The 17,518-nt window shown below is 41.6% G+C and overlaps 1 protein-coding gene across 7 annotated transcripts in view; it reads left to right on the top strand.

Moving 5' to 3' along the window:
- Positions 1 to 14,428, top strand: part of CIZ1 (CDKN1A interacting zinc finger protein 1) — a 2,016,138-nt gene extending 2,001,710 nt beyond the window's left edge. For all 7 annotated transcript variants that reach the window (XM_044058876.1, XM_044058878.1, XM_044058879.1 and 4 more), the window contains one exon: positions 13,416 to 14,428. In XM_044058876.1, the coding sequence (XP_043914811.1) occupies positions 13,416 to 14,243 (828 nt within the window). In that variant the 3' untranslated portion in view covers positions 14,244 to 14,428. The remainder of the gene's footprint in view (positions 1 to 13,415) is intronic.
- Positions 14,429 to 17,518: the final 3,090 nt, after the last annotated feature.

The following is a 17,518-nucleotide window of genomic DNA, read 5'->3' as shown; positions in this document are numbered from 1 at the left end:
GCTAACATGGATCCTACTAAAATGATTTTGGATGTCAAAAGCATAGGTGATATATTTCCATCACAGATGAGTCTACTGATGTTCATCGTGTTACCCTGCTGCAGTCATCACACTTGGGTTATCCTGTCGTCAGGCGGTCCCGCAGTCGGCCGGAATTCCAAAGTCTTGGTCCGGCGTCGGTTGCTGTCACTTCTTCCCTGACGTCAGTACGCCAGGGGTATATATATTGCATCGGTCGCCATTTTCTTCAGTCTTTCTTGCCGCGCTGTGCCCGAAGCAGAATCAGTTCGCAAGTGCCGGTCAGCCGACACCTGAGATTTTCGAAGTCGAATTTCAGATCCAAAGTCTTCAATAAAGCTAAGTACCCCATTGGGGAAACTTTTCTTGCCTCAGACTGATGTCAGAAAAAGTTAACAATTGTATTTCTTGTGGGAAGCAAATACCTCATAAGGATTTTCATTCTTACTGCATACCTTGCCTAGGCCCAGATCACGACGTCACTGGTTGTCGTTTTTGTGCTAAGTTTAATAAGCGTACTATAAAAAGACGCTTTGATTTCGCACGACACTACTTCGGTAGAAAATTTAACTACACAATGCCGTCGGAGCAACCGACTACCAGCGTGCACAAAAAAACGCAAGGATAAGGACAGGCAGCCTAGACCCAAGCCAGACTCCGAGGGCTCGGCTGGACCGGTCTCCGGTTCACCGGTCTTCAGTGAGGCTCCGACACAGCCCATGACTACCGCATATCTGGAACCCGAGACCGCTTCGGAGCCTTTGGCGGAGAGTGCTAGGCCGACGCAGCCATTTTGTTTAGCCCCTACCGACGACACTGCAGAAAGAGATGTCGGTGCTGCAGAAACACCTTCGGTTTCTGAAGGCGTTTTCAGACCGACGTCGCTCACCATAAAAACATATCCTAAGCTTAAGACTCCTGTTAAACCTAAAAAGACTGCACTTCAGTCTTCAGTTCAAGGCCCCATGCCTAAAAAACAGATGGTCAAAATGGCTGAAGATTTGATCTCTTTAATCAGGGGTTCCCAACCCCCACCCGACAAAAGGCCTAGACAAGAGGAAGATTATGCCTCCTCTGATCGTGTCTATTTCCTCAGGCTCCTCTGAGGACCAAGATTACTCCTTCTCCCCTTATGAAGATTCTGATGCTGAGGATTCTATTCCCTCAGCTTCTCCTCCTGAAGACTACTCCTTTGGGGAAACTTTACACACTATGAGGGAACATTTTCACTGGGAAGGTCAGGACTACTCTGACTCAAAGAAAAGGCTCAGAGAGTTTCTTTTACTCCCCCAGCACAGAACTCTTGCCATCCCCCCAGTTTTAGACATTGTGGATGATGTTTCTCTGCCTCCTGCTCCAGCCAAACCTGACAGATACTATAGAGTTCCTGATTCCCACAAATTTCTTTATAAAAGTCCTGTGGCTGATCCAGAGACTATCTCCCAGGGTCCCAAAGGGGCTAAGGCTTTTATGGCAAAAAATCCTGTACCCTCTGAAAGGGACACCAGAGCACTAGACAGGTGGGGCAGAAAGGTTTACACCTCAGCCACTCTAGCTATGAGGGCACTAAATTGCCAATTTCACATGCTAAAATATCAGCAATTTCTAATGTCTCAGTTAAAACAAAAAATGAGCACACTCCCTCAACAGTCTGAATTGAAAGAAATGCAGGATCTGTTGCATGCAACTGAACAGGTGGGCAAACATATTTACAATGTGGGTTTGATTCTTTGGAGGCTTCCTGCAGAGCAGCTGTCACTGGGTCTGTTATACGTAGGCATGCTTGGTTAAAGGAACAAACTCTGCCTGATCATGTTAAAGCAAAGCTTCTAGATGCTCCCTTACAGCAGGGTGTTCTTTTTGGAGTTAAAGCAGAACAAGTCTTAAAGAAAATGGAGGATAAGGAAAAATCTATGCAGACAGTCAAAGATTTTCTACAGGTACAGCCCCCCTCGCTTCAGCAGAAATTGGCCAACAAAAAATTGGTCCTTTCCAGCTACTGACAGACCACAGAGGGGTAAATACAGACGTCCACCAGGCAGAGGACAACCACAAGCCCAATACAAACCTCGACAGTGGGGCACTGCAACACAGAAGGGAGGAGAAGACAGGTCCCAAACTACCAGAAGGCAAACTCAATGACTTGCACCTCATCTGGCCAAGCAACACTCTCTTGGCAGCCCCCTTGGGAGGAAAACTCGCACTTTTTTCAGACAACTGGCACATTGTCACAAAGGACAAATGGGTCCTAGACATAATTTCACGAGGATACAGATTCCATTTTCACACCTTGCCAATGAAAAGAGGAATGCCAAACCTGCCACAAAATCAATGGGCAGAGGCACAAAAGCAAATTACAGCTCTCATGGACATGAGAGCCATTCAACTGGTACCTACACGAGAGCAAGGCCAAGGATTTTACTCAAGACTCTTTCTAGTCCCGAGAAAGGACAATGCCTGGAGACCAATTCTGGACCTTTCAATTGTAAACACCTTCTTACAAGTACCAAAATTCAAGATGCTAACACTACAGCAGCTTCTTCCCATGTTGGGCAAGAAAGCATGGCTAGTAACGTTGGACCTCAAGGAGGCATACCTGCATGTCCCCATCAGACAAAGTTGCAGAAGATACCTCCATTTCATTGCAGGTTCAACCCATTACCAATTCTCTGCACTGCCCTTTGGCTTATCTACTGCACTCAGGGTCTTCACAAAATGCCTGGCACCAGTAATTGCATACTGCAGACAAAGAGGAATTCAAATATACCCATACCTGGACGACTGCCTCATCCAAGCAGAAAGCAAGGACATTCTCTTACAACATCTGGCTTTTGTAAAACATCTTCTAAGTTGCCTGGGGTACACAGTAAACGAAAAGAAATCAAAACTAGTACCCTCACAAAATATGACATTCCTGGGTGCCAGCTTGAATACAACGGCTCAGAAGGCTTATCTGACGCCAGACAAACAACTACAACTGACTCAATATTTCAAAACAGTGGCAACAAAGACCCAACTACCTGCAAGAAAAATTCTGCAGGCCTTGGGCTTCATGGCATCTTGCATACTACTAGTACCATTTGCAAAGCTGCATATGAGGAAATTACAGTGGTACCTAAAAAGCGTATGGTCTCAACACAGCCACAGCTTGGACACAATGATATCTCTTATTCCCTGCCTACAGCAGGAGTTTCTATGGTGGTCTCAGGCATGTCACCTCAACAAGGGTCAGCCTTTCACCTTGCCCCCAGTCAGGCAAACTATGACAAAAGATGCATCGGACTACGCCTGGGGGGCACACTTGGCAGGACAGTGCGTTCAAGGCGTATGGACTGCAGATCAAAGGAATCTGCACATCAATCAAAAAGAGATGCTAGCTGTACAGAATGCTCTGACAGCTTTCAAGAATTGATTACACCCAGGACAACTCACAATAAGGACGGACAACACCACAGTAATGTGGTACATAAACAAATAAGGGGGTACACACTCCTACCCTCTATGCAGGCAAGCAATGACCTTGTGGAACACAGCTCTGGCTTACCAAGTTCAGTTACAAGCTCAATTCCTGCCAGGAAAAAAGAACACATTGGCAGACAACCTCAGCAGAAACATCATGGATCCCCATGAGTGGAAACTGGATCCACAAGTATTTGCAATGATAACTCAAAACTGGGGCCTTCCAGACATAGACCGGTTTGCCAGTCCTCAAAACTATCAGCTAACAAAATTTTGTACAAGGACACTTCACCATCAAGCTTGGAAAGTGGACGCACTCTCATTCATTTGGAAAAACCTGACAGTATATGCCTTCCCTCCATTGCCTCTCCTCACAAACGTGCTTCTGAAAGTCAGAAAGGAGAGACCATGACTGATACTCATAGCCCCAGACTGGCCACGCCAGCTCTGGTACCCACTATTGAGGAATATGGCTCAGGGCCCACCTTGGATTTTACCACAAATTGCCCATTTTCTCACACAGAAAAACAATCAGATTCTTCACAGCCAACTCAAAACCTTAAATCTGGCTGCATGGCAAATCACCTAAACATCCAGCCAGCTCCTCTTTCCCAGGCAGTTATGGATGTTATTCTGGAAGCTAGGAGGCCCAGCACCAAGAAGGCCTACTCGGACAAATGGAAAAGGTTTTGCGCCTGGAACCAAGTTAAAGGCCAAAACACACTTCATCCTCTCATGCCTCAGATTCTACAGTATTTAACTGAGATGTTGCACAAACGACTTTCTTTTTCTTCCATTAAAATCCATGCATCAGCTATTTCAGCTCACTACAACACTGATCCACCCTTATTTTCACATCCACTTCTAAGGCAGTTCCTCAGAGGGACAAAAAACATTAGGCCCCCCCAGGAGAGCACCTACACCAACATGGGACCTCAATTTTGTTCTGGAAAAACTTATGCTACCTCCCTTTGAACCAGCTTTCTCTGCAGATCTACAGTTTCTATCATGGAAAACTGCCGTGCTGCTAGCAATAACTTCAGCTAGAAGAGTCTCAGAGCTGCAGGCACTAATGGCAGTGGAACCTTTCCTCATTTTCCATCAAGACAGAGTTTCTCTACGAACTAATCCTTCCTTCATGCCTAAGGTGGTTTCCAGTGTGGCTTTAAATCAAACCATCCACTTACCCACCTTCTTCCTAAATCCACAGAACAAAGGAGAAAGACTCCTGCATTCCTTGGACATTCACAGGCAACTTCATTACTACTTGGATAAAACTAAGGTTTTCAGAAAATCTGACCAGCTCTTTGTATCCTATGCTACAGCTTCACAAGGGAAGGCTATATCAAAACAAACCATTTCCAAATGGATAGGACATTGCATTCGTTTTTGCTATACCCATCATGGAAAACCAGTTCCTGCTACCATTAGGCCCCACTCTACCAGGGCAACAGCCACATCTACAGCCTTCCTTAGGGGGGTTCCAACCAAGGAGATTTTGGAAGCTGCAACTTGGAGTTCAGTACACACCTTTACCAAACACTATCACTTACCACTTTACTCTAAGACTAGAGCTGGCTTCGCCACTGCAGTTCTGCAGGGCCTTCTAGCCTCCTCTAACCCTCTATGACTCCTCCACCCATCCTTAGCTTTGGGATTCTACCCAAGTGTGATGACTGCAGCAGGGTAACACGATGAACATAGTACAGTTTTGTACCTACCATAAATGTAGATGTTCGAGTGTTCACCCTGCTGCAGTCCAGGTTACCCTAACTCCATCCCCTCTGATCTAACTGGCTAAATCTCTACAATGCCTTCCTGATGTATTTACTTATAGCTGGAGGGATTTTGTGTTTGTGCAAAATTGCTTAATTTGGTACTAATTACTGGCCACCTTTTTGGGGGCACCTGACATCTGGGGCAAGAAAAACTGAAGAAAATGGTGTCGGATGCAATATATATACCCCTGGTGCACTGACGTCAGGGAAGAAGTGACAGCAACCTATGCCGGACAAAGACTTTGGAATTCCGGCCGACTGCGGGACGGCCTGACGACAGGATAACCCAAGTGTGATGACTGCAGCAGGGTAAACACTCGAACATCTACATTTATGGTAGGTACAAAACTGTACTTTTCCCAAGGTGTGAAGGCTATTACTTTAATGACACTTAAGTGTCATCAACCCTGTTTCAGATATGCCAGTTATTTTATTTATTTATGTTTTAAATTATTGATAAAGGAGTATCTGCTACTGCAGAACAACAGGCGGGAACCAATGGGTGTTCCTTTTGGGAATCAGCACAGATCAGAATTTAGGATAAGTCAGTACAAACCTTTGTCAAGATCAGTATAGGTCCCAAGCATTCTAAGAAAATGAATATATATAAAATATATATTTATTTATATATATATATATATATATATATATATATATATAGATTATATATATAATATATATATATATATATATATATAGAGAGAGAGAGAGATAGATATATATATATATAGATATATGTGTGTGTATATGTATTTAACAGTACTGTCTTCAGTTTGTACTGTCAGATCTTAAACATACCTTTTCACAGTTGTCTTATGATTCACCTCAGGTCAGAACTTTGAATGAAGCAGTTAGTAATGTGGATGAATCTTTAAACTAACATACAACAGAAGTTTATTTTCCTAGTAGAAGATGTTATTGATAATTAAGTTTCCAGAGTCCGTAATCAGGAGGCTGCGTGGGTTTAAGACATTTAAATATTTATGGCAACTTAATACAGTGTGCTCAGATCTCAAGTATCAGCTAGCAGCACATCAGTGGGCAAATATTAAATATTGGTATGAAATCACAGTTCACATCTGTATTTTGACTTTAAACTGATATTAGTATGAAGTGACAGTTTGCATTTGTATTTTAACTTTAAAACTGATTCCACAACTTTACATTTATTTTTATTCTTTCCATATAAGCCTTCATTATCAATTGGAATACTCTGGTTTAAGATGGAAGGAAGATTTCTTGACATTTTTTTTTCCAAAAAATAATTGTTTTCTGTTTTTAGTACTTTAGCTATTGGATATATTGATTATGTTTCACATATCTTTTACCAAATCACATTTGTGGCACAGAGTCATACTAATCTTAAAAAGCCAGATTTAAAGAAAAGGCTCAAGTATTCATCAAATAACAAAAATGGCTGAGACAGTGTGTCTTCACACATTGAACTGTTCTGTGACTGTGCATGTGGTGTCTAGGTCAACATTGACAGGAATTTTCACTGTAAAATATGCTGGAATGAGTTTGGAGAACTTAGTGAAAGATGAAAACTCTCCAAAATTGGATGCTGAAAGGTAACATTTTATTTTGGCAGTCCAGCTATTGATTTAATTAACACACTAAATGCAAAGAATAAAATTTCCAGGCACTACTGGGATTTTTTACCACCCAGTATCACTTTTCTTGGGAATTATGCATGTTAATCTTTACAGAAAGTCATTGCTTGTTCAACAGGCTTTTCCCACTAAAGTTGTTAAATCATATCAACCATCTCCTTCCCATCAGTCTGCAGACAGGAATGATGATTAAGTGATGGGTGGTCTAATTGGTGCATAACCTTCAAAGTATCTGTAGTACAAATCAATTCTGTACTTAATCCTGGCTGGTACTTATGATGGTCATGTAATGAAAATCGTGACAGTTCATTTGCTTTAACTTACAACATAATTCTTTCTTTCTTCTCCTCCTCATAGGTTAGATAGATTTGTAAAATCCATATTCAAAAATTTGTAAAAGATGTTTAATTTATTTATTTATTTGTTAGGCAGGTAATCCCACTGACTTGACGACCCATTGCAGTCCAGGCCAATAAGGCAAAGAACATAAACATTATAGACATAAAGCAGACATCACTGTTTACATTAAAGTTACATGTGAATATGTTGTCATATGTCTGTGTAAAATACATCTGTGAAGTGTATGTGTAGCATCTCGGTAGTATCAAGAAACAGTAAGTGTGGGGTTGAGTTGCAGTGGGGCAGGAAGGAGGATAACAAGAAGATGAAGAAAAGAAGAAAGAGAAGAGTGGAAAGGACAAACATGACACCGTTTGCCTGTGCCCTGGAAGTGCCGTCACCATCTAAACCATCCGATGTAAGAGTACACCAAAAAGTGTCGTTGCTGCTGCTCTTTTAACATCTTTTTAACATGGTTTCTGCCCCTTCCCATCCAGCAAATCTTATCCAGCATGCCATTCCGCAACCTCCTAAAATTTTCTTTGAAAGCAGTCACTGCACCAGTAAATCATAACATCTGCATTCTTCTCCTATCTGCCATATTTTACTGCCCCACATTCAGCAGAGCAATTACTTCTTGCCTTCTCTGTTTACCTCAGCAAGGGGACATGCTATTGCCAGCTTACATAAATGTAAGCACATGGCTGTTAACCTTGCCAGCTGCATGCTCTAACCAGTTTCATCTTGTTTGCTGAGTGTGTGCAGGCTCTGACCAGGTTTCTTTCCACTTCAGCTGATAAACATCTCCCACTCGCTTCAGTAAAACTTAATGTGCAACAGCAAAAGCTCTATTTCATCTAACTAGATTTTCAATTATTCTAACTTTACCTTTGCTATTTTTTATTGTTCAGGATGTCCCTTTGGCTAAATCTGAGAATGAGCGTTTGTTTGTTTGTGCCTTTCGGCTTTTCCCGGTTAGGGGTCACCACAGCGGAACTCCGGTCCGCTAATGATTAGCAGTTGATTTTTTACATACCGGCTTGCCAGGCCTGACGCACAACCTTCAACGAAGGTACGCCCATTCATGCATGTCTCCACGCAGAAAACGCTCTAGCTGAGAATCGAACCAGACAGTGTCTTACTGTGAGGCGACAACGCTACCGCAGCACCACCAGCCCCTAAAGATTTTTGTTTGGATTACCTGTTTTATTTGGAGCCTCTTTGTAACTTTGAAAACTGTTATTACTTTAAATGATTAAAGTCAGCCTTAAAAATTAGAAAATGAAACACTCTGCTTTCCTTTCTTATTGAATTGAAATGAAAGTCCTTAGGAAATCTAAAAAAGTGTCAGCTTCAGGCAGAAAATACTGAAAAACTGAAAAATTATTTTGGACTTTGTAGACCATATCTGCTTTCATCTTATTTGTGAAATATTAATTTTTGGGGGTGTATGAAAGATCAGCCCATTGGATTCCCCTTCCTGCACCCAGTTGACCCGTTATTCGTTCCTGCATTGGGCAATGAGAGTCAGGCTTCACTGAACAGGGTGAGGCCCCTTTTGCTTATTCGCTCCCAGACCAGTGAGCCTGGTCCACCCATTACTTCTGCATTGTAGGTGGACATTTGTGCTGAAGCCCAGACCATTCAGCATATCTTGCAGATTATCTTGACGTTTTACCCCAGAAATGGCATATTGTAAGATTGCTACTTTCTCAGGAGGTGCATTCTTGCTGCCATGCATGCAGAGTTGCCTGGACAAGTGGCCCACTGTTGAGCAGCTTGTGCGTGCTAACCTCATTTCTGTGGGTGATACACCAGTATTCCTGCATTTGTCACTGAGAAGTAAGCTGAGCCATCTGCATCCCTTCAGAATGGGCATTATAGCATCAAATGTTATCTCCCATCCTCACATACCCAGAACCTCCAGTAACTGTGCCTCCAATTGAACGTGTCTTCTGGGGCACAGTCAGGGCCACCACATGACTAGGCCTAGATTATTTTTTTATATAGTTGGCTATTTACAAGCTGTCAGTAGTGGACTACGTAGCCTTCCCCACTGAAGTCCTGAAGCAGATGTACTTGTGCAAGATGATGTTTATTAAAGAATTGTAAGGACTTCCATATTCATTACATTATTTGTTTGGGTTTAGAGCATATGCATAAGTGACTGATGATTTTAAGGCACCTAGTATGAGATTCAAATCTCTAGAGGTTTACTGAGAAAGAAAAATCAAAACTGTGCACACATTTTAAGCCTGGTGTGGAGGTGGACTCTGAAGAAGTGGTGTAAATTCCAGAACAATCCACATTGCCACCTCCTCATAATGAAAACTCTGGTGGGGGGGAGAAACTACGGAAAAATTACTTGGAAATAAATGGGTTAAATAGGCAGGAAAGGAAAGGAAAAAATATTCTTTCAGCAAAGCTTGAATCTTTGGAAATTATTACTCCATTGTCGCAGACAGAAATAAACTTTTGCCTGTTTCTGTTAATTGAATAACAGGAGTCAAAGAAAGTGCAACTAATAAAGGATCTGGCTGTGATGATACCTTTGTGGTGAGTCTATATTATATGCTCGAAGAGACTTTTCTTTGAGCATATAATTATTGACATGTAAAGAGCGAATGCTCTAAATTGCGAACGGCCACGTCTGCAAATGTTTTTTCCTCTGAGAAAAAATTAATTTGGCGGTTATCGGGAATTGCCCTTTTCCCCAACGTAGAGCAATCTTGGAGTTGTTATATTTAGTTAGGGGGGTCTGGCACCCACTTGATCAGGGTTTTGCAGTTTGTTTTTTATGTGTGGCCCTGTGAATTTTTCCCCTAGGAAAAAATTTGCGGACATGGCCATTTGCGCTTTAGAGCATTCGCTCCTTATGTGTCGATGATTATATGTTCGAAGAAATGTCTCTTCGAGCATATAATATAGACCCCTTTGTGGTATATCTGCAGTTGGCTAAAGTCAAATTCCTCAATTGTCAGGTTCCCAAATCGCAAGACACAGGAACAGAACACCAATCACATTTATCTATAGAAAGTCACTGTCAGTGTGATTTCTAAGTGTGCAGTGGCAGAGATTCCTTTGTTTTGGAAGATTTCTCCCTTCTTTGTGTTTGTGCAATGGTATAGGTGATTATATATATATAAGTTTAGGGGTGGGGAGATTGCTGCCCTGTAAAAACTGCTGGCAGTCTGATGTTGTACCATTTTAGTATTTTGAGCATTTCTACTTGTCTTTGTAGTTGAGTTTAAATAGAGAAATCTACCTTTGGTGTTGACTGAAATGCATACAACTGTAACAGTAAATGGAGTGGGGTATGCAGAGGGGGGTTCTGATTGCTTTAGAGTTACAGTTTCTACTGAGCAGGGAGGAAGCAGGGTGGTGTTTGTGGAAACTAAGGGTAGATTACAGAGGAAAGATTAAAGGAGGTGAAGGATGTAAGGTTTTGGTGTTAGGTGGGGTGCTGGGTATGGGGCTAGAATCAGAAGAGGTTGGATCATAGAATTCTGAGAGATTGAAATTGGGGTAGTGATATAAAAGTAGTTGATTAATCTGAGAGGAAGGTAAGGTGCTGATAAAGTATACATTTAGACTAAGAGGGGTGAGTAGAAATTGGAGGTGGGGGGATGAAGTGAGTCTGAGTGTAGAGGGGCCTACCAGACCAGGGTTGTACATTTTGTTTGAGTTCCAGTCAATCATTGCTTAATTCGACAGAGACTGCCGAGTGATTTTTACACATTGCTGGAAATGGAGAGAATCTGAGGTAAGAGGAATGTATGAAATATCTGATAGGTGGCTAGTGGAAGAAGAACTAATATGTGCTGCAATGAAAAGTGGATGGGAATGATTTTCACAAGGCTAAGTATTTGGCTTAAGTAGTGCAATTGGAAGATATGAAAGGGTGCTAACTTTGTCCGTTTGACAAGAGATGTTAGATGTAGAGAAAAAGCTAGCTGTTGCTGTTTTATGCTAATTTTATGCTAATTTTTAAGTTTATAATGTTTCACATACACAGCAGCTAATCCTGAAACTAGCCATTGCTATTCTGTGCTGCATTTTAAGTTTTATAGCATTTCACATACAGTGTCTAATCCTGAAGCTGTCTGTTGCTATTCTGTGCTACTTTTTAAGTTTTTGTAGTGTATCACATACACAGCATCTAATCCTGAAGCTAGCCGTTGCTGCTCTATGCTACTTTTTAAGTTTTATAGTGTTTCACATACACAGCATCCAGTTCTGAAACTAGCCGTTACTATTCTGCCACTTCCTACTTGAAAGCTGGTGTAGTGAAATTTAACTCATCCCTTCTTTTGTCTCAGGGAGATAAGCTATCCATCATAAGCCTGTGCTTAAAGGATGCACTAAAAGTGAAAATAAAAGACAACTGTTAGAAACTAGTGAATTAGAAATTGTACCTTTGCAAAACTGTCTTGTGGCCTAGTATTGAAACCTGAAAACCAAAGTGCAAAAGTTAAGTGGTTGAGTGGACGATTAATAGTAAATACAAACTGCATCCCCTTATGTAAATGGCAGTTATTCCCATTTAGTCCATAATTTCAGTTAATTAACTTTAGCACATCACTGTGGAAATGGAATTCATATCTTAGAATCTGATCTAATGTTGTCTTTTCCATGCTTTCCTCAACATATGGGTCCTCAGATCCATACCAGATCCGACTTCAGCCAATTTCAATCTTTGGGTCCAGTGGTCAGTTTCCTCCCTTTACCCATAATCCTCTTATGTAGAATGAGCTACCTCAGAGATCTCTATTGCCACCACAAACGTAGGACAAATCTTTTGGTGCTCTGGTGTATCTTGGATAAGTGACATATAAATTACCTTTCATCTATCTAAAAACCTCTCTTTAGAAATATTCCTATCAGGGATTATTATTATCATCATTATTCATATTACTTTTCCTGTTGTCTGTATGTTCCACCCTTAAACCTTTAACATGTTCTTTGCTGTGTGCATTGGATGTTTTTTTTTTGTTTGTTTTACTTCCCATAAAGAAAAAAAAATTGTATCTTTAGTAGTACTGTTAGATCAGGTTTCTTTTAAATGTACAAAAATACAGTGTTCACTTTGCATAAGTATAGAAATGCAGACATATTAAAGCAGGCCTTTACAGTTTATTTTAATCAGTGAAAATAACCTTCAGTCAAGAATACTGATAACAGAATATATGCAGTACATTTGAGTACAAACACATTTTGTTTGTATGGTACAAAGCTTGCGAACCAAGGCTAAAGAGGCATGTAGAGATCTGCAGGGTTTTGGTATTGACTGTGCTTGGAGTGCTTAACAAAAGCATTGTTAAGATTAGGTTTAATACTGGGCACTAGCAGCAGACAGTGCTGGCCAGAAAAGACCAGCAGCAGAATGAAAAGCAGCCTTTAAAAGCTGTTTGTAAGCAGTTAAAATACTTCATACTCCTACACTTTTTTCTTTTCTGTAACTGATAGTACATGGAGCACTACAAAGAATTCTGATTGGGTTACCACTCATAACCCTTTATTATGTGTTCACAACATGATTGCTACGATTCACCTGTCAGGCTTCTCTGTAGAGACAAATTTCTTTGCATCCATGTCTCAAACACATAATTTTGTTATGATCAGAGACTAGGTCATCATTGGCTTTATTATGTTATGTTATGGCTGTCCTTCACACTTCCCATGTTGACTGTTTTCTCAAAGAGGCTTTTATGAGAACAAAATAACAGCAGGTCAGAAGTGCAGTTGAAATGACATCTAACATGAATAAAATTCAGAATTCTGGGCAATCGGACCAACACAAAATGCATAAGCATTTAACAAAACCAGATTTTTTGAATGAATGATTACCAAGGAAAGTACCCAGCAGATGAAAACCCTACTTAAGCATTGATTAAGGAACAGCAGCCTTCATAGAAAACATGGAGTTTACAGGTTTATGTGGGTTGACTCAGTGGATCTGAGTCTTTATTTAGTGTATGTCTTTATGGATATTTATAATAGTTAGTAGAGTAATTGTGGAGTTTGGTGCACATGGTGCTCTTTAGTCAAAGTTGCATAAAAATCATGGCACAGTAATTCAAAGTAGAATTGTATATTTGTAGCCGTAGAATGGTCGTTCATGAAAGTCATAATGTTTATTTAAAATGAAAAGTGCAATTAACTTGTACTGTACTCTTAACATTTTTTTTTTTATATTTTTGTAACTCAGACATATAAAAAGGAGATAAACTATGCTGCTATGGAATCACAGTCCAGAACAAAAGAAACTTCAGCTGATAATGAATTAGTCCAAGGTGAAGATAACTGCATCGATTCAAAAGCAGATGACCAACAGAACACAGACGAGAATGAATATGCAGAATTGTCTGAAAATGGAAATGGATTTGAAGCATTACCTGATAAGCCGTTCTCTTTGGGGGAAGGGCATGAGCAAGGCAGTCAGAATGCAAGGGAAACTGATAAATGTCCTGTTAAAGATGAGAAAGAAGGAGAGATTCTTGTAGCTGCTGACTCAGACATTGGGAACTCTGAACCACATGACAACTACAATGCTACAGGTAATGGTGGGGCTGACTATCAAGTTGAAAGTGCCATGGTTTTAGAGGCAGGAGAAACTGATGTGGAGTCAAACAGCTGCAGCCAAGAACAAGTTGGAGTGGATGATGACAGCACTGTTGAACTAGAACTTGAGAATGCCGAGGACTTGAGTTTAGACAGGTCTAATGATCAAGAAGTGGAAATTGATGAGTCTAAAGATCAAGAAGTGGAAATTGATGAGTCTAAAGATCAGGAAGTGGAAATTGATGAGTCTAAAGATCAAGAAGTGGAAATTGATGAATCTAAAGATCAAGAAGTGGAAATTGATGAGTCTAAAGATCAAGACGTGGAAATTAATGAGTCTAAAGATCAAGAAGTGGAAATTGATGAGTCTAAAGATCAAGAAGTGGAAATTGATGAGTCTAAAGATCAAGAAGTGGAAATTGATGAGTCAACAGGTGAAAAAGAGGAATCCAGCCCTACAGAGAGGCCTTACTAAGGGTTCCCCAAGTAGGCATACAAGTTGAAGTGGAACAGGATGAATGTCAGAAGAATGGCTTGTGTGCAGGAAAACAAACAGTATAATGTTTGCCAGAAGTATATTTGGCTGAATATTTCTAATTTAAGAGATTAACATACTCTTTGTTCTTTAAAACTGCATTTATTAAAAAAATAATTAGATTATGTTAATGAGTATTCATTATTTTTATGTAGTACTGTGATTTACACCATTTATACTAGTGACACAAGAGTCTAAATGGAACCATTCTTTTTGTAGAGTTTATGGATGCAGAGCGTTTACTAAAATCCCATTTACTGTGTAACTTCTGTTTTGCTTTGTTGTCAATTTCACATAGCTAAGGCATTAGTTAGGATCTGTGTCTGCTGGCATTATTCATGCATTACTGCCTGAGTGACTTACCGGGCAAAACTTTAGAACAGAGTAGCAGTGACTGTCACATAATGTAGTATGTCTGCTGTGACTGTTGTTCAAGGTCTGACATGTGCTTATGCTGTACATACAGGGTCATCATCTTTGCTTGGTGTAGCCAGCTGTACTTTGCAATGTATTGCAAAGCCTACATTTCAACACTTCATCGCAAATACTTGACAGTTTTCAAAAGTTCTTAACTGCGCCAAAAATTGAATGAAATGGAAAGATGGTGATGTGAGCTTGGATGCACCACATACTTGAGGACAACAGTCATACAGGTATATCTTTTTATCAGTTTGGCATGATGCGTCTTATTCTTTGGTTAATCACTCACTGATTGTTGAAGACTGTTCCAGGAATGTATATGGATGAAATGGGCAGTAATAGGCTGGATGAGACATCGGAAGGAATGGGATATGTGTTCAGGATCTGGGACAAAGGTTTTGATCATTCTATTTTGGGATGGCATAAGATGTTGTCAGGAGAGTGGGGAAGCAACAGACATTAAGACGAAGAGAGCGGGTGGGAGAGAGACAGAGAAAGATGACATGGAGAGAAGGTCAAATGGAGACAATATTAGCAAGTGAAGAAAGGGAGGCAAAATTAGAAGTGGCCGTGCAGAAGCCAGTGGAACAGGGATAGCAAGAGTGAAGTGAGCAAGAATGGGAACTCGACTAAATGGAAGGGACAAAAGTCAAAAGGGATCGAGGTGGATAGGGTTTGTAGGAAGAGTGCAAGAGATGTGGATAAACAGTCTACAATGCAGCGGTAGAAGACAAGGGCATACAATGAGGAGGTTTGAAAGTACTACAACTGGAGGGCAAAAGATTGCATATAAGAAGGATACTGACAAGGGGCAGTTAGTGAGTAAGATGAACACTAACGTGGGAAAAGAGGGTTTTGGTGATTGAGAATCATGGTAAGGAAGATGAGAGCAGGTTACAGAAAACGCGAATTAGGAATTAAACGTTGAACAATGTGAAGAGATGACCGAGTTGGTCAACAAAGTACAGTGATGGCTGGTACTGTGCTTTACAGTTGGAGGAAGAATAAAAGTAAATGGCCAAAGAAGATGGTGTGAGACTTTAGGAAAGTTATAATGCTGAGCTGAGTACAGGTCAGAGAAGAGTTTAAGAACCTGGAGGCATATTGACTGTGTGAATAAACTATGGGATCGGGTTAAGATTGGATGACTCTGAGCTGTGGAGGTGGCAGATAGGAAGAAGAGAAGGATAATGTGGCTACACAAGATTTAGAGGTTAGGGACTTGGGCAACATATAGGAGAAGCATTGGAGAAGTGGAGAAGGCAGAACAGAAGATGTAAGCAGAAAGGCAACAAAGGGGCTTAGGGTATCAAAGGCACAGGTTTAATGAGAGTTGACAAAATAGATCAAGAAGAGGAACAAATTACTTTTTGGGAAGATTGCTTTTGCACCCCCCTGCTTCATATTGACAGTTGTCAACAGTGCCTCATATCCAGCACTGGGTCTGCCTACCACACCTATTTATCCTCGACAAACACCTAATCTGAAGTTGTTTTCATTTGCTCTTCAACCTCTGGGAATACGGATCCGGCATGGATCTCACTCAGCTGCATTCTCCAGCATCGGATCCCAGCTCCAGGCTTTTCCCATATCCATAATACCCCTGTCTCCCTCCTCACCTCAGATCTCATTTGCCGCGCATTTAGTTAGCATCGTGATCTGTTAGCTCTGAGTTTCCTGTTGGTAATTGAAAGTTTTTTCTGGCCTTCTCTTTTTCATCTTTCTTTTCTATCTTCTTAGTTCTATACTCAACCCGTGTACTTTTGTGCTCAGGCGTCTGTTCCTTTATCAAAAAAATAAAAACTTGCTCTTTCTTGCCCACTTTCCTGTTTAGTGAAGGTGTGGGTGTGTGTTTGAATTTCTGTGTGCTATGGCTGAAACCCCTAAGCTGGTCTTTTGAAAATGCATGGAGTGTGGCCATAAGCTCACACCCTTCTGATTGCCACACACTGTTGTATGTCTGGGAGTTCATCACCTAGACCCCTCCTGTTCAACGCCTGCGCATTGATCGACAGAAGGAACAAACTTATTCTGAGAGGCCTCCTTCCCTGCCTTCTTCTGAGGACTCGGCCTCATCTTCCTGTGCCCCTACTTCTGGGGCTCAACCTCCCGCCAAGAAGGCCGGGGACAGGGACAGACATCACCACAAGGAGTGGGATAGGCCAAAAAAGCGGTCCCCTGACCGCTCTTCGGCCGTGCCCCCAGCCAAATTCCACCCGGATCCCAGTCCGAGTTCTCCTCGGCTCCAGTCACCTCGTTTCTCGACGGAAGTCACTTTGGTCAGATCCCCTGTCTCGGTCTCTCCCTAGTGACACTCCAGGCCCGCTGCCATCTTTCTAAAGCCGAGGTGGACAGGATGATGGAGAAATTCATCTGGACCCATATCCAGATGGGAGTCTTGCCTGCCCCCTCCCCCCTCCAGGGCTGGGAGCATGCAATCTACCTTTCTTCCCATTGCACCTTCTCCAATCCAACCCCCAGCTTTGGAGTCTTCTTTTCCAAGTTTTCGGCACCAGTGGTCCCAGGTACCACGACGCCGACCATTGCCCTGACTGGCTTGGCTCCGACCGGTTTGGAGCCATCCGACTCTTGGAGCTGTAGTCTCAGTACAGGATCCAAGGGGATGGTGTCAACTTCAAGACTTTCGGAGTTAGCCCTTCCACTTAGACTCTCGGCACCTGGAGGCTCAGATCTGGCTCTGCAGTCAACACAGAGAGTAATGGATCCGGTACTACTCCCAGCTTTAGGGACTTGTTCTCCTTCTGCCTGTGACATGGAGAGGTTTCTCCTGGCCC

The sequence above is a fragment of the Protopterus annectens genome, chromosome 16.part0, assembly GCF_019279795.1.
Source record: "Protopterus annectens isolate FY-2018-M chromosome 16.part0, PAN1.0, whole genome shotgun sequence".
NCBI lineage: Eukaryota > Metazoa > Chordata > Ceratodontiformes > Protopteridae > Protopterus > Protopterus annectens.
This window is presented reverse-complemented; position numbering and strand designations above follow the sequence as displayed.